Source organism: Bombus vosnesenskii, unplaced genomic scaffold (genome assembly GCF_011952255.1).
Source record: "Bombus vosnesenskii isolate JDL3184/JDL3185 unplaced genomic scaffold, Bvos_JDL3184-5_v1.1 scf7180000013295, whole genome shotgun sequence".
NCBI classification, from domain to species: Eukaryota; Metazoa; Arthropoda; class Insecta; order Hymenoptera; family Apidae; genus Bombus; species Bombus vosnesenskii.
This window is the reverse complement of record NW_022882946.1, coordinates 1,162,821-1,187,279: the sequence shown is the minus strand read 5'-3', so window position 1 is coordinate 1,187,279 and position 24,459 is coordinate 1,162,821. Positions and strand designations below refer to the sequence as shown.

The following is a 24,459-nucleotide window of genomic DNA, read 5'->3' as shown; positions in this document are numbered from 1 at the left end:
GTGTTTCCTCCACCTCTCCGGGCATCCAGCACCCACCCTGTGGCGTGCGTGGAGCACACACCCTCTCCGCCCTGTGACTCGGTGGCTCGTGCCACCGCGCATCCACCCAGCGTCGATATACCACGATACCGCGGATACAACGACGCGAGGATACGCGACTGATCTACCGCGTGCGCGCGATCGCGATCTCGATCTCGATCCCGATCCCCGATCCTCGTCTCCACGACTCGACCCTGCGCCGTTGAGAAGCGCGACCCGCTCACCCGGAACGAGTCGGTGCTCGGTGGTGTCCAAGTTGCGTGTTTTTCTCTCTTCTTCCGGAATACCGTTGCTGTCGCGAACGTCGCCAGAAACAGTGACAAGTGCCGCCAGCGTCCGCCGCAGGATCGCCACGAGATCTCGCCGATCGCCCGGGCTGTGGATCGCGACTCGGTGACGCGAGATCCTGCGAGATCGAATCGCGGTCGATCGGGCCAACGCGACGGTAGTGATCGTTCGATCGACGCGCGTCGCACGGTTCGTCGCCGTGCCGTTCCGTCGCCGCGTCGGAACCAACGACGATCGCGCCGCAGTCGCGACGGTGAACCAGCGAGGATGTCACGCTCGGGATTCAGATTCCCGACCTTCTCGAGCGAACTCTGACCAGTGCGCGTGTGTGAGTGAGCAAAAGTGCGTTGTCGTGAGTTGTTTGTTGGACCGTGATACGTGGTCGAGGTGGTGCCCGCGCATTCGGCAAACTCTCGTTCGAGGAAAATCGGTGGAGGAAAGCAGAGCGGAAGAAGGGACGTAACGAGAAGGGAGCGAAGGCGGAGAATAAGTAGAAGAGGAAGAGGAAGAAGAAGAAGAAGAAGAAGAAGAAGAAGAAGAAGAGGAAGAGAAAGAGGAAGAGACAGCAGCAGCATCGGCAGCAGCATCGTCAGCAGCATCGGCAGCAGCATCGTCAGCGGCATCGGCAGCAGCAGCAGCAGCAGCAGCACCAGCAGCAGCGAGGAGAGCTAGTAGGAAACGGCGGCGACGAGGGGTGGTCGGCGGTGGTCGCGGCCAAGAAGAGGAAACCGGCAGGGTGGTTCGAGGCGGGACAGGAGGCGCTGACGCCCTGGCGACTGCCGGGGTGGTTTACCCGGCCGCGACAGCGACGTTGTTCCCTGGCCGGGTGTCAGCTGGACACCACCACCCCGAGTTCACCACCACGTTGGAGGTGGGGTTCCCGGCGCGCGGCACCACCGCCTCTATGGCGTTGGTAGCCGCGCCGCCCTCGTGGCCCTCGCGGGACCCCGGGGCCAGCTTGGCCGCGACCGGTGCAGCCGCCGCCGCTGCCGCCGCCGCGGCCGGTGCCGCAGCCGCGGCCGCGTCCGCCGCGGGCCCAGGCCCCATACAAATCGCTCCACCGCCCCCGATGCCCCCGACTCACCTGACGCCCTCCGCCACGCCGGAGGACATTACCTGCCTCGTGCCCGCCGGAGCGGTTCTCACGCCCAGGGACCCCCTGCCGCCCAGCACCACCCCCGGAAGCCAAGCCAACAGCTCGCAATCCGGCAGCTCGCAAACCGACAAATCGCCCAACATCGAGTGCGTCGTCTGCGGGGATAAGAGCAGCGGCAAACACTACGGCCAGTTCACCTGCGAAGGTAAGTCGTCGCGCCACGCCCGCCACCGTCTCTCGTCCTTCACCTTTCGTTCGGCTTTTTCCATCGCGTTCGTGCGGATGGTTGGCTCGCGTCGTGGAGCGCGGCCCGCAGCCCGTTCCGTGTCCCGAGCCACCGACTACGAAAAAACAAAGACTCGCCATTAATAACTCGGTAGGGTGTTCCCTGGACACTGGACACGCTTACGCGCATGTTACGAGCCTAATAACGATGTAATAGGGCCGAGGAAACGCGGCAGGAGGAACCGACCTCGGCTCGCAAGGGAGTACGAGAAGGAGACAGAGAGGGGGTGGGGGGAGAGAGAGAAGAAGGAACGAGAGCTTGCGACGGGAGAGACGAAACAGAGGCATAGGCAGAAGGTTCGTTTCGTTCTTTCTCGGTAATTCGACGATCGGTTGCGGCATGGTTTCCCGAATCAGCGTTTCGCGCTCTTCGATTACGACGTTCGTCGCGCGATCCGGATTGTTTCGGACCACCGTCGGATTTCGATCGCGCGCGTCGGTCTTTCGCCTGTAAAAAGGTCCGTCGAAGAGAGATATCGCGTTCGATTCGACGGAACGGATGGACGAGGGTTAATCGAAATGTATGGCACTGTCTCGGAAATCAGAAGTTACGCTTCCTCCCCACGGGTTTAGCTCCGACCGACCATCTCGTCTCGTCTCGTCTCGTCGGATCGCGTCGCGTTTCCCTCGTTCGCCCCTATTTCTGTCTATTACCTCTATCGGGGTAATTTCTACTCGCGCGAGTGATTTAACGCGTTCCTACGAGTCGAAGATTGGCGAAGATGGACGTCTCTGTTTTCTCAACGCACTCGGGGAACAAGTGCGTGACACCTGATTGCGAGGTACGAGGGCTCAGGATGATCAGGGTGCGAGCGTAGGTATCCCTTTTACCAGTTACCGAAACTATCACGCCTCGTTGGGTTTTAGGATCGACGGATCGCGCCAAAGTTCGCAGAGCCTGAGAAAGGCCTACGCGCGAATACACGTAAACGTGGACGAGGAAACGAACGAACCGAGCAGAGATACGCGAGATCGCGTCGACGAGACTACCAAACTCTCGTTAAAATTCGCGTCCCTCGATTCGTTCGCGTCTCTCTCGCTCCTACGGACGTAAGTTTGCGCTTTCGTATTCTAGGAACGCGAGCACTACCGCCACGTCGTGCCGCATCTCGTTCGCTCGCCGCCAACGAAACGTCGTAGCTGTTCGAGTTTAACTTATTTACATCGTAAACCGAGGAAAAAATTAGTCACGATGACGCGTTTACGAGTCTCTTTACGGTGACGCGGTGCCTGTCTCTTGGAAAATATCGTTCCGAGAACGGCCGAGAACCAGTTTGGAAATAATCTTCCACCAGATCGTTTCCTCGTATCGAACCGGCCCCATCGACGACGACGATCGTCCAACGATCGATACGACGGATCGACGCAAAGAGACAACGACCGAAGCCGATCGCTGGCAACGCCGAAGGTCGCGTGTTTCGCGTGCGACGAGTACGAAAAGCGCAGTCACGCGACGTCGCTCCGCTGCCGGTGGCACGGCGGCAGCTCGCCTTCTTCGTCGACGTCGTGCCTCTGCGAACGATCGGATCGTTGGAAAGTTATCGGCGACAGGTGTAAAGCGTCAAAGCGTTACGGACGTTTGTCCGATCCTCGGCACGACTATCCGAACATCGTATCGGCTACCGATTGCGAGGTTAAAGAGTCGAACGAGCTCTCGCCTTCCGGGATATCGTAATGCCGTGCACGTTGACGTTAACAGGAGCGCGCGCGCGCGCGCTACAATCCCCCGGCGATCGCGCCTAGACGAGATGGAAGCAGGGCGCGCACACGTCGACGGTCGAATCGGACTCGAAGACTGGTCCGTTAATTGGCTCGGCATGCGCGATCGGTGTTGGTCGCTCGGTTGCCGCGAAAGGAGGGCCCGATGACGCGTTTAGCGTTTAAAACGCTACTAAAAATAATGCTCGGGGGATTAGCTGTCGCGCATCTGGTAGCTATCCCCTTTCTCCTGCCCTTTGGCTGTCCGCGCTCGTTAATTTCCAACAATTTGTGCCGGCTCGAGCTGCGCGAAGATTCGACGCGTGGAAACGTAGGATTCGAGCGGGTTAAGAGTCCGTCTGTTAATTGAACGGTCGAGTTACAGCGGCCAGTCCTCTCCCTCTGCCTGGTGTTCCAATTACAGTCGCGCTAACGATATTTACCATTGTTAGGCACTCGGTCGGTGCCGGCCGCTGTTAGCGGGGGCGCGATAACGCGCTTAATCCGGCGATAATTTCTATTCGCGGTAATCTTAATTACCCACTACCACCCTCTGATTTTCCCCGTGGCGTCGATCTCGCGGCCAACCTTTCGCGATTTTCACGCCGTCTCGCGGTGCTTCGCCCCCTGCGTCCTCCTTTGTTCCCAAACCGTTACAAAGTCGATCGGACCGTACGGTGCAAGCTAAGTGCTCGCTCTCGATTCGTCCGCAAACGGTCGCCAACAGCCGCGGCCTTGACGTGGGCCTCTCAAACTCGTAACTCGCATCCGGTACTTCTTCGGTAACGAGCCAACCGCACGCTGTTTAATTACAGCGTCCGCCGATCGTTTCGCTCGATCACAACTCGGACGACTCGAACGATCCTGCCCGGGACTTGGACGGTCGCAAGGTCGCGCTCGATTCGCGCTCGATTCGCGCGAACGCTGCCGAGTGTATCCGCACCGTTACGAGCGGCAATCGTAAATCGCGCAGCAATCGTAATATCAACGAGCACCGTTAGCGATCCGCCGCTGCTTTCACTTTACATGCTTCTAGCTTTCGTAAATCTTTGGTGGAACGGGATTGCCTTCGAACCTTACGCAGCGTAGCGCGACGTGTTTCGACGTTTAATCGCGAGTTCCGTTAGCGCGACGAACGCTCGAAGCTCGTTTTTCTCGAGTTTTCGTCGATCGTTCGTCTCCTCTCGATTCCATTCCGCCGATTAACGAGATATCGACGCATCGAGGGACGATCGCGCGACGATTTAACGGCCACGCGATTGGCCCCGGCCATCGACTATCGCGCTGTTTATTGAGATTCATAGAAACATCGATGGTCCGAGATACGCCACGACGCAATGCCTTCCGCATTAGACGTTCATTGGCGTAATCGCGGTGATTGTCGGCGATCGCTTTATTACGACGAATTGATTTCGATGTCAACCGATGTCAAACGGTCGCGAATTATCGTCAATTTGTCGCGTCTGTCTCTGAACGCGATCGATCGAAACGATCGAAAGATCGACGGCGGATCGTCGTCTCTCCTCCGCTGTTCGCCGCACCTACGGTTTCGAGAACGATCGTCGTGCCGCACGGTCGCTCGCTGCCCAACACTGCCAGAACGTTTCCCCTTTGTTCGGATACGCGTAAATCGATGGACCGTGGTGTTCCGTGGCGATTTCGACAACGGACGATGTTCGAACGGTTCGTACGTTTCGCTGCCTCGGACGAATCCGTCCTGTGGATTTCCCGAGATTAAGTCGGAGGAACGGACATTAATCTGCCGATTACAGCGGCTCGGGAACCTCCCATTCGCGGTACCGCGTCTCGAACAAGGTTCTTCGTCTTTGGTTATTGCGCAATAGTCGTTCGCGGTTCGACCTCTGAGGCTAACTCTGCGATCGTCGCACCCTTTCCGCTCTTTCTTCCGCGATCGCACGATCTACGACGCTCGCGTTCCACCCTTGTCCGTCGCGTCCGTCACATCTCGGATTTCGCTAACCGACCAACGCCCGTTAAACTTGCCTATATATCGGTGCTCCGCTAGAGATCAAGAATCCGATATACCCGGGTTAAAACCCTATCCTTCCTAAAATCGACCGCGATCGATGGACCTTTCGGTTTGTTCGACTCGACGAATCGCGACCTGTCGTCGATCGAGGACTCGAGACGGGCTGATCGGTCGCGCGAACGGAAGAGAAGCACGTGGTATCGGACAAAGTTGGATCGGTCGGTCGATCGGACGAGAGACGAGGAACGATTCTCGTCGAGCAATCGAGAACGACGCGACGCGATCGCGCCGATTCGAAACGCATCGAAACGAGGCGCGTTTCCATCTGTAGCGAACGACAATTACGATACCGTTTAACGTCTTCTACCCTGGAAACGTCACTTTCGTCCCGGTCAACGCCGATATTACCGCGTTACGTTAGCTCGAACAAAAATGAAGAGGATACGGGTTTTACGTGCCGAAGATCGCAGGAAATGGACAACGACGCGAGATTTCCTATACGGAGATACACTAGTTAAGCAATAGGTAACGCGAGATATCTAACGGTAACGACAACGGCGATCCAGAAAAACCGACGAATTCGACGAGTCCGGCGAAAGAGGCAGGAAAGCGCGGTCGAAAACAGGTAAATCAATTCGTCCGTGTCGTGGTAATCGTCGAGATAATGAGAAGCGAACGGCTCGAACGCGGACCAATCTTCGTTCCTGCCGTATAAATTTGGTAGCGCACGCTCGACAACGTTCTAAACGTCCTTGGTTTTTTGACTTCCCGTCGATGACGGCGCTAATCGCCGCGTCACTGCAGACCGTGAAACACAAACGCCGGAATATAACGCGTGCTTTTCACGCGTCACGATGATAACGTTGATTTTTGTTGGCCGAAGTTCGAGCTCGTTTCGATCGAGTCATTTCCTTTACGTAACCGAGCGATTCCAGCGAATCGTTTCGCTTTTGAATCATTCGAGATCGCAAAGAGAACGTAAACGCGTCGCCTGTTTCACGCCACCGAACTTCGCGAAAAGCCGTTCGTCTTGCGATCGACGTCGTAATTTCGAGTCAACGAAGTCGCGATTTCTCGGACCGAGCGTTTCCCGAAAGACGCTTGTTATCTGGATCGCGGTAATTGCTCGCGACACGCGAGTAAACCAGCGTTTGTCGCGAATTGGACGCAACGTTGAAACGGGTCGCGTTACAGGCTCGACGAGAGCAGCGAGGGATTAGGTTTAGCAGGAAGAGGGAGAAACGAGCGATCGACGAAAAAATCGGATCGCGCGTCGTTGGGTCGGTGCTCGGTTTCAGCGAGTCCATGTTAACTCGTTGGAAACTCCGAGTTGAGACTATCGTAGGAGCGTGCCGCGTTCCCGTTGTCGCGGTAGGAGCAGCGCGGGAGCCAGCGACAGATTTCATTGACTCGTTTCATTAACTTCGTAAAGCGGTGTTTTGTAAAATATCTGTAATTGGCAAACGATGAGATTAAGATCATTAACGTTGAAATTCTCTTAACGAGATATGGATATCGCGGGATGAAAATGCGTCCGCCGGTTGAAGAAACGCGCGTGAAAGGTCGAGTGGTTTGTCTGAAATCGTTAACGTTGACGCTTCTTATATTAATCGATCGTAGCACAGGACGCGAGCAAAACGTAGTCTTTTCGTGGTTTTGCAGCGGAACAAATGCGATCTGCCGGCCACCCGAAGCAGCGAACGTCGTCGCGTCACGAGCCACTGGGAAGTGCGCGGTGATCTCTTTCCTTCTCCTCGCCAAACGATCCGACTGTTTCCAACTAGATACGGCTCGTGTACGAAGTTTACTTCGTGCAATGTTAACAAATTTTCGGTTAGGTATCTTTCGAGTTTTTTAACGATCCTAACGTCCCGTGTCGGCCGTGCGGGATTAACGCCTTGCACTTGGATTCGTTCAACTTATTCTTGCGTCGCAGTAACGAAGTACAACTTATTGCGGGCGTGTACAGTTTCAGCCGATTAATATTCGCGAAATGCCGTTCGTTTGCACGCCACGCGAGTTAAGGAAATTGTAACAAATAACGGTGGAATAGGATACTTACATGGAGGGAAAAGTTAAACAATTTGTAATTGGTGGGAAATACAGAGTAGCAGTGGCGTATACGTAATTCCGATTGTTCCGTAACGTTACAGCGATCGTGACAGAAACGGAGCTTGGCCATTCGAATTCTTTCGAACGTAGGTGGCTGGCGGAATGAGAATGAACGACAGGAATGCGATTTTCACGAACGTGGTCGTATTTCCGACAACGATGAAAGTTCCAAATGACGATGTCGATAACGACGAGGATGACCGGTATAAGGTCGAGAATGATTACGACGAGAAAGCCGAGGGAACCCGTCCGATAATCGTTCTGAAGGGGAATAAGACTATCGTCGCTTGTTGTAATTTACGCGTAAATGTTTCGTTACTGTAACGTAAGAATAAGTTGAATCGATATAAAACCGAGCCGTTGATCCCTCCGGCCGGCTGACACGGCGCATTAGCGTCGTTAAAGAAACTTAAAAAATACCCGAATGATATCTTTTTAACGTTTCGCGAAGTAAACTTCGTATGCAAAAAGTAAAATTATTTGATCGACAAAAGGAAAGAGATCATCGCGCTGTTCGCGCGGGACGCGACGCACCAACGTTCGTTCTTTCGGCGTTTGTCCTGCTGGAAGACCGAAAGGCCACATCTTTTTTACGTTCTTTGCTACGAACGATTAATACGTACAGAAGCTGTAACGTCAAAGATTTCGGTGAAACAACTTGGATCTTTCGATGGATCTTGGATGTTCGTTCGAGCGACACGCCGGCTTTTTCGAGCGTTTCGCGATATTCGCGATTCGTTAAAAAATCCGGTATTAACGATTTTACTTGATCGAAACTCTTCTACTCGATACGCGACTCGGTAGTAGTAGACTAACGTTAATGGAAAAGTCGACGAAATTGGCGAAGCATTTCCGTCGCCGGTTTCCGGATTAAGAAGCGATCGCTTGGCAAACGATCGTCTCATTTTTCGCGGTTCGCGAAGAGGTCGAAGAACGTTGGGAAGAGGAGGTGGGAGGGGGGGAATTTCGGAGGGAAAGCCCGCCGCACAGCGCGGATGAAAGACGGAAAGGAAATTTAATTCCGGTTTCGCGGTCTGAGGTGTACACCCGCAAGGGGCTTCATGTTGGGGGTCTCTGGTTCTCCCTTCGAGTCTTACGGTTACTTACAGACTTACGGTCTTATGCTTGGCATAGCCCACCGCGTGCAGGAAGAAGCCAGACATTCTGCAGCCCGTTCCGCGAGCTAATCGCTCTAACGAGATCATATTATATTATTCCGACTTTGCTAATCTTTATTAATCTCATTTCCCTGCAAGTCGCGTTTACTTCTCGACCGTATTGTTTCCCGAAACAACGACGACGAACGCGTGTGCGATCTCGTCCCACCTGGCAGACGCGACGGTGGACCGATCGAGGAAACTCGTCGCCGCTTTTCGTTTTCTTTCGCTGGTGCCGAACGGTAGACGCGCTACGACGATCATCGAAAGTTGGAATTTGGCGTAACGCGAGTGCACGGCGCTGGAATGCGCGTGTACGCGCGCAGCGCGGACCGAAGCGGAGCAGAGCAGAGCGCATGCATCGAGCGTAGAATTACGAACCGCGACGCATCCCGAACGCATCCTCTGTGACCAATTATCTCGCTAACGAAGCTCGCGCTATCTACGCACCACTCTGCTCGCCGAACAACGCTCCGTCCGACGACTAATTAATTATAACAATGTCGTTAATTTTACGCGGCCGACTCGAAACGTTACTGACCGAATCGTCCGGCCACGCCGCGCCGCTTGCCGTCACTCTCTTCGTTCCACACTATCCGCTTCCTTTGCTTTAATACCGCCTTTATGCGTCTTCTGCGTCCTTCTCTTCTCCCCTCTCCTCTCCTCTGCTCTCCGCTTCTTTGGTTTTCTTCCTGTTTCCATCTAATCTCGATTCGTTTCGAACAGCCGTCAGCGAGGCCCTCGCTTTCCGGACGCAGGTACGCCATTTTTGCGCGGCTCGCAATCGAGCGGTTAGTCGCGCGAACGATCGATGATAGACCGGCGATCTTAAAGACCGTTCGCGAGGATACTTTCTACCAGGCATCGTACGAAGGAACGTCGTCCGAAGCCGGTACACGGAATGAAATGGCAGCAAACGAGTCGGAGCAATGAAAATTCAATGACGCGAGCAATTTGAGCTCTCAAGGGCCGCGGCGAGCTACAATCTGAAAGTATAAACAGTGGTTGTTTCATCCTCTGTCATCCTCTTTTTCTTCCTCCGCGTCTCTATCTCCTCCCCTGCCCTCTTTGTTGGCCTCCCTTTCCGAGAGCTGCTCAGTTTCACCCTTTCGTCGAACCCGTTTCTCTCACACGCGCTACCACGGTGCGCATGTGCCATGTCTCTCGGTGGTTGACTCGCGTACCGTAATCGCGTAATTTGCGTGTAACGATGCAATTTGTAGTTACGGCGACCCCACAGTCTCTTTCGCAACGTCGTCGACGACAACGATTACGGGCTACGACAAAGACGAGAGTAGCAGCCGCGACGGCGGTATCGGCATCGGCGATTCGCACGATCGCGATCGCGCGTCCTAACGTCGAAAACCACCTTCTTTCGTTCGACTCGAGCGAAATGGCCAGATTCCGCGAGACACGGCGGCAAATCGTCGTTGTCGTCGTTCTCCTCCTCGATCAGCGTATGGAAAATCCTGTTTCTCGATAAAGCTGTAACAAACACGTTCAACGTTTATCCGCCAAACGAATAATCTAATCGTTGTTTTTTTCGTAGCAGCCGCTGTTTTCTTTTTTTTTTTTTTTTTTTCAATAGGCATCTCTCTCCGATAAGAACGTGACGACGCGTTCGTCGCAATACCGTGCTCGTTACGTTTAGACGGAGACCAGAGGGATAGAGGCGGGCCGATTCGATCGCTCGATAAATCGACGAATTTTGAAACGTAGCCGCGAGCTGTCGTCACCGCGTTTCGTTAACAAACCGAAACGATCGGTACTTGCGCTCTGGCGGAACGAACCTCGCGAGTTACTCGGTTAGGTTTTTCTTCCTTGTTTTCGTTTTTCAAAGGGAAATCGGCGGGATCCGGCCGTAGAAAGAATTTTGCCGGATCGGCAAAACGCCTTGACCCAGTGACACGAGAGCGTTAACCGCGATCTTGCCCCTTAAAGTATCGCAGCGTCTCGTCGTCGAGCCACGAACTTTTTAAAGCTAGACGAAATTGCGGAACCGGTTCTGCGAGTAGGCGCGAATGCCTCGCTAATTAATTTCCTCGTTGATACGCGTTGCCTCGATCGCTGCAACCTCCTTTCCTCCGGCGAGGAAGAATCAAAGTGGCTGCTATCGCGCGACGTCCATTTTCGTTGCTTTTCGTTGGTGCTGTAACGAGCAGCGCGTACGGAAAAATCGCTGCCGAGGAAGACGTCGATCCCGGAGATTCGTTTCGAGCGTGCGCGTAACGGATCACGGTGAAAGCCGATTTACCTCGGAGCAAAGGAAGAACGTTCGTCTTCTTGCGATAGTCGCGAAACAGATTTTTCATGACGGGAGTAAATCGAAGATTCAAGGTAGATAAACGATGGAGCGCGAGGTCGCGATCGCCGATGAGAATCCTCGGCAACGGCAAGGGTAGCCTCTTTATCGCGCGGTCGGCCGTTTTCACACAGAGAACGCTTTGTTGTCACGATATGAATTGCCTCTTGATTGCTTCCAAGTACTCGCGGTGCGTCCGTCCGCTCGTTCGTTTGCCCGACTGGCCGTTTCGTCGCGTCGCGTCGCGTCGATTTCCTCTGTTCGCGCTATTCGCTCAAATTCGCTGCGATTCCTATGGCACGCGTGCATCGAGGATCGAAAGCTACGCTTCGATAGCTTTCGGTACGCGATAGAAAGCGCGAAAGAGGAAGGAAATTCGATGGAAAGGTAAAAGACCTATTTGCCGAGAAATTGCGATGACTTTGCGCGGAAGGGCCGATGACACGGGCAAGCGCGGTTCGATTTAACGAGCAGCAACGGGCAGAGGTGCCGCCGCGTGACGGATGGACAGGGCCGTAGTCGCGCGTACGCTAAACAGGTTAAAAGGGTGATTCGATCAACGGCTTCGACGTTGCTTCTCCGACAGAGATCGGCCGATATTCGGCCGTAATTTTCGGTGTCCCTGTCGGCGTTACCGTGGTCGGCGTTGTCTCGCTTTCTCGTTCCGGTTGCGCGTCATCGGCCGCGTAGATGGAACGCGAACGAGCTGTAGTCGCGAGTACGACGAGAGGAAACGAACGAAGGAAAAAGGAAAGAAAAGAGAGATTTTAATTTGTAACTTTGCCTCTTTTTAGGATGCAAAAGCTTCTTCAAGAGAAGCGTCAGGAGAAACCTAAATTACTCGTGTCGAGGAAATAGGAACTGTCCCATCGACCAACACCATAGGAATCAGTGCCAGCATTGTCGATTGAAAAAGTGCCTGAAGATGGGCATGCGCCGGGAAGGTACGTACCGAATGATTTCGATCGCATCTCGGTCCGATCGAGTCGCTCGCTCCCTTTGGAAGCGATCGAGGGAATTCCGTCGAAGCGAAGCGACGCGCGCGTTAAAATAGAGCAACGGCTGCGAATCGCGCGCACCGCTGCGCATCGCCGTCCGTCCGTAAGATCAAAGTTCAACGAGGCGGAAACGTTTCTATTTATTTGCTGGGGATTCTCGAGGCATCGAACGAGCGGCAGCGGGTGCGAGCGCTCGAGCATCCTTGGAACTCTCGTCGTTTTAACGCGGGACAAGTGCGCGTATTTATATCCGGACGCGTTCTCGATTCGGTCGCGCTCGAGTTCCTCACCTTCTGCTTTCGGGCAGCGCGTCGATACCGATCTCTTCGTCCTCCCCTCTCCCTTTCTCTCGAGTGCACGCCGGGACCGGACGGTTTCGTCGACGCGACTCCACGTTTTCCACCTCTTCTCTCCTTTCTTTTCTCTCTCGCTCTTCCGCACCTTCCGTCCGATCCGGCGAATTAAAGAGAAACGCGTAGATCGGGATCGCACGATTCGCCCGATCGCAGCCGCGATCACGAAAACCCCGGAAAGATTCCCACGCCTTTCCCTTTCCGAGATTTTTCTTTTTTTCTTCTCTCCAACTTGTTCGTTTACGTGGCGATAACATCTGACCTTGCTGGAGCACGCACGAGCTGGTCACCGACGCGGACGGACGGACGGACGGACGGACGGACAGACGGACGGACCAGGTGTACTTATTTCCGTCCCGAGTTCCAGCGTCTTCCTCTTTCCGCCCGCGACAATTCCACCGTCCTTCGCGACCCCAACGGCATCGCGACCCGGCGCATCCAGTCGTCGCGTCGCAGGCCGTCGAATCTATCGCCGAATAATTCGGACAAACGATTATCCCACGTTTCCTACGTTCCCCGCGGTACTTTTGCGTTCGCGCGATCCCGGCTCCTCTAGCCGGTGGTAGATACCATCTGACCTTGTTCGAGACGTACGTGAGCGAAACGGTCGTCGACACGAACGGAGTCAGGCAGCACGGTCCGAAGAAACAGGCCGATCCTAGGACACGTACATGTAGCTGTATATCGCGGCCTAAAGCGGGCCGCGACTAGACCGAATACGCCCGTCGAACGAATCCGCGGTGCAGGACCTCGCTGCGTTCCGACGCTCGATCTCGAATCGATCGCAATTTTAATTCAGCCTTTGGATCGACGTTCGTTGAAAGCCTGGAACGCGGGATCGCGGTAACGTGGCGAGTAAGTGGCCGAGAGTGTTGGTCGCGTTTTTCCCACGAGACGGCGACCCGAGTTTTCTGCCCTGTCGCGGTAACGTCCGCTCATTATCCAGGATGATGCCTCGGCTTTTGATAATAATTCGAGACGACGTTCGCCGGTTCGCTCGCGAAGCACGCAACCGTCTACGTCTACCCACTCCACCGACGTTTCTTTTACCTCGTGATTTCTCGCGAGCAAAGGGAAAAAACTACGCGAGGGAGAACGCAGAGGTTAAACGAGCGAGGAGGAGCGGTGGCCGAGAGGAAACGGGGCAATCGTGGCGCACGGTATGGGACGGGGGAACAGAGTAGAACGGCTAAGGCGAGTATCCAAAGGATAAAAATGAACGAAGGCGTCGTCGTGGTCGTCGTGGTCGTCGTCGTCGTCGTGGTCGTCGTCGTCACCGTGACGCGATCGTCGTGGTCATGACGCGAAAAAGGAACCTCGTCCGAACGTTGACGATAGATCGGTTAAATATCAACGGCGACAGCAACGACGATGCGGCGACGTCGAATCGAAAATCGAAGAACATCGTCGGCGAGAGCGACGTGGACGAAGACCAGGGCGAGAAGAAAACGCGGCAGAAGAAAGAACCGAAAGACGAAAGGAAGAAGAAGAAGAAGGAGGAGGAGACGAGGCAGAAGAAGAAGAAGAAGAAGAAGAAGAAGAAGAAGAGGAAGAAGAAGAAGAAGAAGCACAGAGAAGAAGCGTCGAAGGCAAAAAGTACGCGCGCGGCAGAGGCTGTTTCGAGCAGCGAAGCGACCCAGCGAGCCTTTGGCGCGATGCGGCGAGGAGAGGCTAGGAGAGGCTCGGAGAGGCTCGGCGAGGAGAGAGGAGGCGACGCGAGGCAAGACGCGGTGAAACGGGGCAAGGTAGGGGGCTAGAAGAGGTTGCGGCCGAGGGGGCTGGCGGGCAGAAGGGGCTTCACCGGGGCAAGAGGGGGCGAGTCGGTGGTCCGAGGTCAGCGGGGTGCATGACCTTACCTCGGGGGCCCCTTCCTTCCGTGGGGCCCCCGAGGCAGACAGGATGCGCTCAAGATTACCCCGCAGATACTGTCCGCGATGATTACAGAAATCTAGGAAGCCGCTCAATTTAATTAACCCTTAATTGCGACTGGCCGAGAAGAAGGTACGTTTAGTGGAACTGTGTCCGTCCATTCTTTCGTCCTCGGTCTCGCGGTAGCTTGGAAAAGGGATCCTGGTCTCGCGCGTACTTAACTCGCTCGATATCATAGTACCGCGGAAAATTCTCCGGCGAAACTCGAAAATCGGAAAACGTAATCGCCTCGGCTCGTTTACCACCGGCATCGCGTTTGGTAAAACGCGACGACCCGTGGGAATACGAAACGACTCCTGTCGAGCGTTTCACGCCGTTTACGACGTACGTAGGACAAGAGCGCGAATCGCGAATCGCCTCTTAACCGTCGGCCAAGATCCTCCGCCGGAACGATCTTTTCGCGATAATTTTCGCCGGGCAAATATTTATCCGTGGCCGGACGGATCGCCAGGATTCGCGTAGAACCTCTCCGTACAGGTAGAGTCGGGTAGAAAGCTCGGTCCCGGAAACGTCCGACGCGAGAGTACGGGATCGTCGATCGAGCGATCGATTAAACGACGCGGTAATTGCGCGCAAGGATCGCGGGTGAATCGGTGTTGTTAGGAAATTCTCGATAGAGGCCGATATATCTGGCGAACGACTCGCGTCTAGCAGGAGATACGGAGTCGGGTATAGGTATAGAGACGCCGGTGTGCCAAGGTGGATTTCACTTATCTCTCGGCGTCGAAGCATGCCGCGCGCGCGGTATGCCGATGCAACGACGATGCCCATTATAGCCGCATTAACTGAAATTAGACATTGTTTCCCTTGCCGGGTTGGAACGATGCAACAATGGGAGGACGACGAAGGCGGATGGTCGGGCTCTGCTCGAACGAACGTTCGGGGCAAACGAAAATGGACGAGAAGGAGGAAAGGACGAGAATGCGAAAAGGTCGGAGAGCGAGCGAGACGGAGCGAGATGGAAAAAATTACGCGAAGCCGACATACGGGGAGGAGAGAGCGTGTGCAAAGTCTACTCTTTTATCTCGTGCCGTTTCTTTTTCGTCTTGCGCTTCCACTCTCCTTCTCTCTTTCTCTGCCTCTCTGCTTTCCTCCCTGTCCCTATCCTCCATGTACACCACCTTTCTCCCCAGTGTGCGCCGAGAGGAGAGATTGCCGATATTACGGCAGGGTCAGGATCGTGACTTTAATCAATTAGCGAGGTTTCTCGGACCCGGGAAATGATTAGTAATCCGACTGACGGTCGATTCTTGATCCTTCGCACACGACGCAGAGGGAGATTCTTCTTCGACCGCCCTCCGCGCGATATCTTCGGTGCTCGAGTTCGCGTACGAACCTCGGACCGCGATAACGTCGGATATAAAGCCTCGTCCCTAGGGAGTCCGAACGAAAGATCGTCGGTTCGCCGGCCAATCGAGCCGAGTTTGATAAATGCCAGCGTTCGTAAGATTTTTCTCCGACGAATCAACCGCGCCGATATCTCGCACGGGAATAGCGAACCGCGATAACGGATGCGAGCTCGCCTATAAACCATAGCTGTATCTACGGTTAACTGCTACTCGCCGCTTACCTCGCTCGATCACACTGTTCCCGAAACTTCCACCTCGTACCTCGTACCTATCGCGTTCCATTTCCAAAGAACGTTTGGCCGCGGCGTCGCCTCCGCCAACGGATCGATCCGCCAGATTCCGCGAAGCTACGCGATTCTGGTTGGCGCGAACGACTTCGACTCGGGATTCCAAGCCGGTGACGGTTCCTCCGATTCACGACCATCGCCTCGTTTCCCACGCCAAATTCCCTTTTTACGCTCTTCGTTCGCGCGTCCGTTCGAATCGTTAGCGACGCGACGGCGGTGGGGTGCGAGGCTTGCGAACGTACGGCAACGACGCGCGAATTACGCGATTACGCGATCCGAAACCAAGGAAAAACGGTTACGAAGCCGTTACCTAGAGACGAAACGAACCGTTCGCCTGGTCGTATTTGCCTACCTGCATAATCTCTTTGCGAGCATTAAAATACAAAGAAGGCGCATTACCATGATAAAACTATCGTTGGGTCAAGAGTACCTGACACCATTCGTGGGGGATTGCGATCGGAACTCGAGCTCGTTATGCATATTCAGAACGGTGCAAGGTCCACACCGTTGCGCCTATTACCCTTTGTTCCTTCTGCCTGCTCCACTGTTGGGCAAATTTTCCTTTCGTCCCGCGTCTCGCGCGGCTCCCCTATTTTATTTATCGTCGCGCGACCTAACCAGTTTGCAGTGGCGTTTCGACGCGTTCGTCGAATTTCCACGACCATCGTCTATCGTCCGTTTCGTCTCGTTCTCGCGGAGAAAAACGCGCCCGCGATCCGCTTCGAGCGAGGAGAAACGACCTTCGAGACCGGCAGAGCTCTCGCGCGATCAGAATGTGAAAGTTCACTCGGAAAAGGCGGTCAGCGCTACGTTAGTCAGCTTCGCGCACACCCACCGACACGCTCGGCTCTCTGCTCTCTACGTTCCGTCTCTTTCGCCCTCCATGTACAAGTATATACATATATTCCGTACCTTTGACAGCCAGAACGGAGACATCGACGCGTCTCTATTCGCGTTTCCTACTCCGCTTTGCGTCTCGCTCGCTCGCCCCTTCTTCTCACCTCCTCCTTTTTCTACCGTCTAACCAGCACCGCTGCGGCGCGACGCATTTTCTTTCATAGGCGGGCGCGAAGAAACGCGTAACGTACAAGGTATAGTTAGCTCGACGATCGACAAGACCGTGGCCAGAACGGAACGTCGATAACAGATTTTCGACCAACCGAGATACTTTTTGCCAACGCGCCGTTTTATTCGAACGAACGCGCGTAAGCGACGATCGATCGCGAGTCGCTAGCAAGCGGAATCCGGGGAAAGAAGGGGAGACAGAAGGAGCGAGAGCGGAGCGAAACGATCGAAGAAAACCTGGCAAGGGAGATCGGTACGGGCAATTATGGCCGGAAAAAGGAGCACGATGCAAATATCAAGAGCCGTTGACTCGTGAAACTCACCTGCCTTATGCCGCGAACCAGTCCTCGATAGACGCGCGCGGATACTCGCCTAGTCCAGACGCGTACGAGGAATTTCAGCCGAATTTCGCGGGTTGATCGTAACGTTGCAGTTGCGAAATCGTTTCTCTGCCGAAGAAGCTTGTCCGACGACGACGAGCGAACAACGAAAGGCTGCTCTTCGTTAAAAGCAACGAAGTAGCACGACGCGCGTTCGTTCCGGATAAAAGTCGCAGGTATCAAGGATTTCCGAGGGTCACGAAGGGAACGAACGAAGGAGAATCGGAGTGAATCACGTTCCGAAAGTAGTCGCCACGAGACAAGACGAGAGCCGGTCGTCCGCACGGGGAAAGGGGCCGATTTGAAAGACAGTAGGTCAAAAGAGCGTTCTGTCGGCCGCGAGCCGGAACGAAAGAAGGACATCGCTCGAAGAAATTCTTACGCCGGGAGACTCCCACGCGATCGACCGCGCGCCTCTTCCACGGGCCGATTCGAGTGCCGGTCTCCGGTCTCGAAACGTAAACAGAGCGGCACGTCCCGGAACGTACGCGAGTTTCTCGCGAGAGAAAGATCGATCGGTGTCGATTTCCTCCCGAGCGAACCAGCGAAACGGACGATCGCGTCAGAAGGACCGCGTTAGGTGCTCGTTGCTTCGCGGATCGAACACGAGCGAGGAAAGAGGAAAGAGGAAGGAATTTAACGAACAACGTGGCGAGTACGCGATTCTTCTTCCGCGAACGGGTCCGATCTCCGGACGTTACCCGTTTCGATTCGCTCCGCGTTCTCATCCCGTTCTCGTTCGCCGTTCTTCCGTTTTCTCTGCCACTCGCTCGTTGTATGCCATCCTCGCGAACTTAACGTTGCTCGCATAACGTAAGATCGTACCGTCGAATAGCATGCAAGCGGAGGCCTCGCCGCGAGCAGGCACCGTGGGAATGTTAGGCGGGCCCACTGGCCCCGCGCGCTGCCCCCTCTCTTTCCTCTCCTCTCTTCCTTGCTTCTACCTCGACCTTTTCTCCTATCCGTTCTCCTATTTCTTTCCTTCTTTCCTCCTTCGTTCCTTTCCCCTTCTTTCGTTGCTGGATGCGTCTAACCCTTTTGTAACTTTGTTCCATCCTTTCCCTTTCGAATCGTTCGTGGCCAGAATCCGTGTCCGTGTCCGTGTCAGCGTCAACGTCCGCGTCAGCGTCGGAATCTCGACCCTTTTATTCGTACGTTTATCCTCCGGCGTTGTCGCCGAATACCTACGCTCTGCCGTAGCCACCGATTCTCTCCGTTCTAGTCCGGCCAGTCGTTGGTCCGTTTAGCGAGTTCGTCGAAACTCTCGGTAACGAGCGACTTTGCGTTTTACGACGCGGCTTTGTCTCGACGAGGCTGCGCGAAGAGGATCGGGAATCGGGAAATGACGAGATGGTAAGCGCGTTGGTCTCGCGCGGGTGGCTATCCGTTGATATGGCGGGGCGCGGAGCTGCGACGGGAAAGAGAGGCGCTCGCGAGGCCTAGGGTAGTCGCCGACGGAGCAAGGCGGTAACCTTCTTTCCGGCGAAATTATCATAATGGCTCGGAACAGAAGCATGGCCCGAAGCGACCTCCGCTCGCTCGAAAACTGCCCGGACGATGCATGCTCTCTGGCCATCTTCCGCGCGCGCTCGCTCGCTCGCGCTCGCTCGCGTACACGCGAAGCGCCAAGAGAGGGAGAGAATCTAAGAGACGACTCTCGAGAGCATCGAATACAAGCTCGTGTGCTTGCTCCAACTCGAACCCACCTCGGTTAGTCGGTTGCCGTTGCCCTGCCGGGCCAACGTCGACTATACACACACTTCTATACCTCTCGCACGGTAATTACGTGACGTATTAATACCAGTTATTCCGCGTCGACTGGTTCTCTGCCCGTCTCGAACCGCAGGTGTATTTCGGATCTCTCTCTTTCCTGCCTACCTTTGCGTCCTTCTCTCTCTCTCTCTCTCTCTCTCTCCCTCTCTCTCTTCGCGTCCTCGTCCCTTTTCCTCTTTTCTTTCTCTCGGCCTGGCTTCGATCCTTTTTCCCTTCCTGTAGCGCCAATTCGTCCTTCCCCGGATGCCCTGTTTGGCAACGCGTTCCTATCCTCCTACGGAGAGTACGCGGCCATCGTAGCTATTAACGGGATAGTTTGGAACGCGAAAACGTCGGTTCGCTTCGTGAAGGAAAGACGATCGCTCGAACAGAGGAATATCGGTAGGGTTTCGAGCAAGTTGGAGATTCGAGCAGATCGGAGAGCGGCGATTCGCGCGGCATCGCGTTGGAGCGAGCGAATAGCGTGCAGTGGCGTGCGCGAAGAGGAAAGACAGAGGAAGCGGCGAACAAGCGGAGGATCGAAATTGAACGAGGCGATGCGATGGAACGTTAGGCGAGCGGTGAGCAGCAGGCAGCGAGCGTAACCTCTCCGTATGTTGGCCGGTCTCGGTAACGGGACGACGATACGGAAATCTTAATAGCATCGACTCGCGGCACTTCTCACCGGCCGCCTACTCTTCGCCTTGCCACCTTCGAGCCGGAACTGTTGCCCGCGGGGACCAGCACCCGCTTATTAACCGCGTAAAAATCACTGCACGGGATGTTGCGCGTTTCGACCCTTCCGTTTCCTTCTTCTTCCGCCTTCCGCTTACTCGCTCGGCACGTTCCACGCGTTTCCTCGTAAGCGCCTGCACGCCGTTCGATCGTGAACGCTTTTCCAAGGAAGAGAACCGACGGCGCAACCTCGTTCGCGAAAATCGCCGCATCGCCAAGCAGGCGAGACGACGCGTCGAATGATATCGCGTGAAAACGTAAAAAATAAGAGAAAAACGGGTGAAAGGTGGAGCGAGAGTGGGAGCGAGCGCGATGGAACAGGAAAGAAAGAGGTAGGCAGGCGAATAGGTAGGTAAGAAGCCGAGGTAAGGAGCTCTCTTCCCATCATTAGGCCGTTTGGTTGCGGGACCGCCGCAGGCTTTTACGTAGGTGTTTATTTATCGTCGGGGGCTGCACGCGGAGAATTAGTACCGGTCCGTATAATCTCTATTTGGAGTAATTATCTTACAAACGTTAATGGATCTTCCGCTCGATCGAGTCGGAACGTAGGACGGGTCGTTTCGATTCCGTGTGCGAGTTTCATGCAGCCGCGTCCAAGGCGGATAAACGAGTGCACGAGAGAAATTGTGGTCCGGCTGAGAGCAACGAGCGCGATGAAAAGGCCGGCGGAATGTTTCGAATTTTAGCGGTGTATAGGCGAGTAAATATAATCGACGACCCAATGACCTCGCGGCGACGTTCATGTAGGTCGATATCCTGGCTGTCACCGCCAGCGTTCCCGTCACCGCGCCAGCGATCGGACGGGCGATCGCGTCGTTTCCACGTTTCCACGCGTTTACACGGTTTTACCGCGATCGTCGTCGATGAACTTGGTTCCGAATCGCGGCTAGTTTACTCGGAACGGCGATTCGTCGGCGCATCGCGAACGAAGCTACACGCGTATGAATGGAAAGTTGGAAATGCGGCGGTCCGCTCGTCCGAGTCGGCGAGCTGGTCGAGCGTGACGCGCCAAGGATAGGTCGTATCGTTGAATCGCGTGAAATTTCTAAGCCGTATGTCATAGCAGGTAATGAAATTCCTTTCTGCGCGCGGTTCCGTGCGCGCGATCGTCTTAATCAACGCGCTGTCATGTCGCTACGAACGAGAAGAATTAGCATTTTAAATCACGCGCTCCGCGGGTGCTCTTACTCTCCTTTTTCTGCGAAGCGGCCCGCTCCCCTCGCGTTCGCATCCACGTCCACCTCCGAACCCTTACCCCTGTCATTCCATCCGTTTCCTCTCGCGCGCTTTCATCCTTCCATCCCTCTCGGCCTTTCGTTTTCAACTGTACGTCGTTTTTGTAATTCGTTTATCATCGAACGCGTACGGAAGATTGATCGTCGTTTCTCGATGTTTATAATTATTTTGAACGATGCTCGGTGCTCGACGCTCGTTGCGCGTCGCAACGCAGACGGATATTCTTCTGAAACACGGACGCGCGTGCTCGTGTACGCGTTTTCAACCAGCCAGCCGATGCATCCTCCTCCTTTCCCCCCGTTGCCCCTTTCCTTCTTCGCCTTCTTCGCTCCGTCCTCGTCTATTTCGCTCTCCTAACCTATCCGTGCCCGTTCCTCGTTCGACCGTCACGGGCCTAAGCGCTGACCGTTCTCCGTCGAACCGCGCGCGTCAGCATCATCAATCCACGTCCGACGATTTCTCTATGGCCGCGCGGTCGTCTCCGCTTCTCGCGTTTCGTTCTCGCGCACCGTCTTCGATTTCGTGGAGATCGCCGGCTCTCGCGAGGCGAGACGCAGCGCGAGGACGCGCGACCGACAATTTTTTCCAGCTCTCGAGCCGCGATCGCGGCTTTTAAACGCCAACGCGTTCCACGATCGTCCGATCGACGTGGACTTTGCTACGTGACGAGCACCGACCGTCCCGTTTACGATAGCTTTATCGAATCGTTGCCGAGCCGTTTTTTCCCCGCGAATTCGCGTCGATTCTTCTCTCAAACCGTGGCGAAACCAGCGAAATTCTCAACGACGATAACGAACGTTACATCGATATCGTTGGACCGATGCGACGCGAGCGCTCCGCATTCCACGTTCGATCCAACGCGTGCTCCGTCGTCTAAACGCCGTGGTTTCTGCCGCTCTCCTCGATTTTCCAACAAAAAATCCACGCTCTCGATAACGCGAACGAGCATTCGCGACTGTTCGCGGCGGTCGCTCGACCTATGGACTAGCTGCGGGAAATTACGAGCCGTTGCCACGATACGAAGAATTTTCCGATCTCCGCGGACTTCGCGAACGACTGTTTGTCGGATTTAGTCGTAGGAGGAGTAATCGCGTACTCGTATACGTATAACTCAATGCTTAACTTAACGTTAGCGACGTTAAGTCCGTAGGCGTTATCTTTGCGTTTAATTCGACGTTTGCGACACGTAGTTGCGAATCTCTCGTCCTTATCCGTAGAGTTTTCCAATCTCTTTGCCATACCGATTGATTACTCTTGGTACTATTGGTACCGATCGGATCAATTTTAGAATACGGTCGTCCCACCTATCGTGGTCGCCAACGGTTTTACCGTTGCTTCTCGTCTGGATTAGGATCGGTCGATTCTCGATGTACCGACGATAAACGAAAACCGGCGTGGCGTCCGGTTAACCGGCTGGACGCGCTCCGCGAATTTTCCGCAAATTCTTTTCCGCTCGAGCGAGCCACGAAACGAGTATCCGTGTTCGGGCCGGCTGCTAACGGTATCGAGTCGGCGTAACATCGGCGGACTGTACGCTGAACTCGCGAGCCCTCTGTGCACTCGGCGATGGATCGGTAAACGAAATAACAGAGTCTCGCTCGTTCGAATCGCTGGAACGATTTAAGCCGGCATTTCGCTAACTGGAAGAAACCTTCGGGTGGTTTAACGATCGTAGAAATCGGTGATTCGGTACCGTACGAGTGGCAGAGCTGTTAGAACTCGTAAACGATGTCTCGAAAGGGTCGAGCCTGAGGTTTTTTTGGTCGGCGGCGAAGCACGGTGGCGAGAAAAGGAGAGAAACCGGAGAAGAGAGAAACGGCTGAAGAGGAAAAGATAGGAGAGACGGTATTCGTTAGCCGCGGGGCGGACGTTGGAATTCAGGCGTTGCACAGCGGGGTGTCGTTGCTCGAACAGTCCCGAAGGAAAAATAAAGACGCGGTATCCGAGAAAGGATGCAAAGGGGCAGAGAGGCGGAGGAAGAGAGGGGCTAGGTGGAAGGGGGGTAGCGGGGGGAAGGGGAAGTTGCGCGAGAGCGCGATCGTGCGTACGCACTTACCAAAGGAAGAGAGAAAAGCAGAGAAAACGACGAAGAGACAGTCACGCGTACTTAGGTACGTACCGTGCAAGACGATCTTCCTCCCATCTGTCTGCCTTTCCTCGTCGATTCTCTCTTTTCATCTCTTTCGATGCCTTTCGCAGCGAACGGTATTCCACGGACCTCGTTTGCCTAGAGTCGCGTACGGCCAACGAGGCTTCGATCGAAATTCCTGCCGCGCCGATTCCGTCCTTTTCGTTTCCTTGTTTACGCCTGGCTACGCGTATCTGGACTCGCGCGTTCGTCTTTGCACGATATTCGCAGGCTCCTAGAGAGGAACGCGCTCGCGCCGCGTTACTCGCCTTCGACTTTCCAACCAGGGTCCGTCCAGCGACAGCGGCGATGCTGTGATCGCGCGAAATCGTAACGGGATACGGGGAAAATCGGCGACGGAGAAAGCTCGCGCGAAAACGAAGAAGAGGATCGAACGATTGACGTAGTTGGTTCGTTTGTTGCAGCCGTACAAAGGGGTCGAGTGCCACCGTCGCAGCCATCGCTACCAGGTTTGCCGGGACAGTTCGCCCTGACGAACGGTGACGCGGTCGCGTGTGCCAACTTGAACGGTCATTCTTACCTCTCCTCGTACATAAGTTTGCTGCTGAGGGCAGAACCGTATCCGACCTCGCGATACGGCCAGTGCATGCAACAAAACAACATCATGGGAATCGACAACATCTGCGAGCTCGCGGCGAGATTGCTGTTCTCGGCGGTCGAGTGGGCCAGAAACATCCCGTTCTTCCCGGACCTACAAGTCACCGACCAGGTTGCCCTGCTCAGGCTAGTTTGGAGCGAGTTGTTCGTGCTAAACGCGAGTCAGTGCTCAATGCCTCTGCACGTGGCGCCGCTGCTCGCCGCGGCCGGTCTTCACGCTTCCCCCATGGCGGCGGATCGCGTCGTCGCCTTCATGGATCACATCAGGATCTTTCAGGAACAAGTGGAAAAGTTGAAGGCGCTGCACGTCGACTCCGCGGAGTACAGTTGCCTCAAGGCCATCGTCCTCTTCACCACAGGTAAAGCAACCGCCCTAACTCTTTTCGATATCGACGTAGCCTCGATTCGCGGAGGTTTCGACGCGGAGACGGTCGTCCCGCCGGAGTTGACGGCGCCGGATCCAACGATACCGGATAGGCCGTCTTCGTCGTAACTGGCGTGGCGTCCGCGCGCCACGATACCATCGGCGCGACGCGGAGGACGGCCCTGTCGCGACGTATCACGCGCGGCTCGTGCTGCCCGATCCTCGACGAGCTTAGAGAAGCTCAGAGAAAGGGGACAATGCTCGACGCGGCGTGGTTCCCGCGGCCGATGGCAGGGCC

General features: G+C 55.1%; 1 protein-coding gene across 2 annotated transcripts in view; it reads left to right on the top strand.

The window, feature by feature from the left end:
* The first annotated feature begins 913 nt into the window (after positions 1–913).
* LOC117233309 (nuclear receptor subfamily 2 group F member 1-A) overlaps positions 914–24,459 on the top strand; it is a 51,804-nt gene continuing 28,258 nt past the window's right edge. The window contains exons 1-3 of one of the 2 annotated variants that reach the window (XM_033493488.1): positions 944–1,628; positions 11,762–11,911; positions 23,605–24,156. In XM_033493488.1, coding sequence (XP_033349379.1) covers positions 1,232–1,628; positions 11,762–11,911; positions 23,605–24,156 — 1,099 coding nt within the window. In that variant the 5' untranslated portion in view covers positions 944–1,231. Of the gene's footprint in view, positions 1,629–11,761; positions 11,912–23,604; positions 24,157–24,459 lie in introns of both variants that reach the window. The other variant, XM_033493489.1, reaches the window with a different exon arrangement.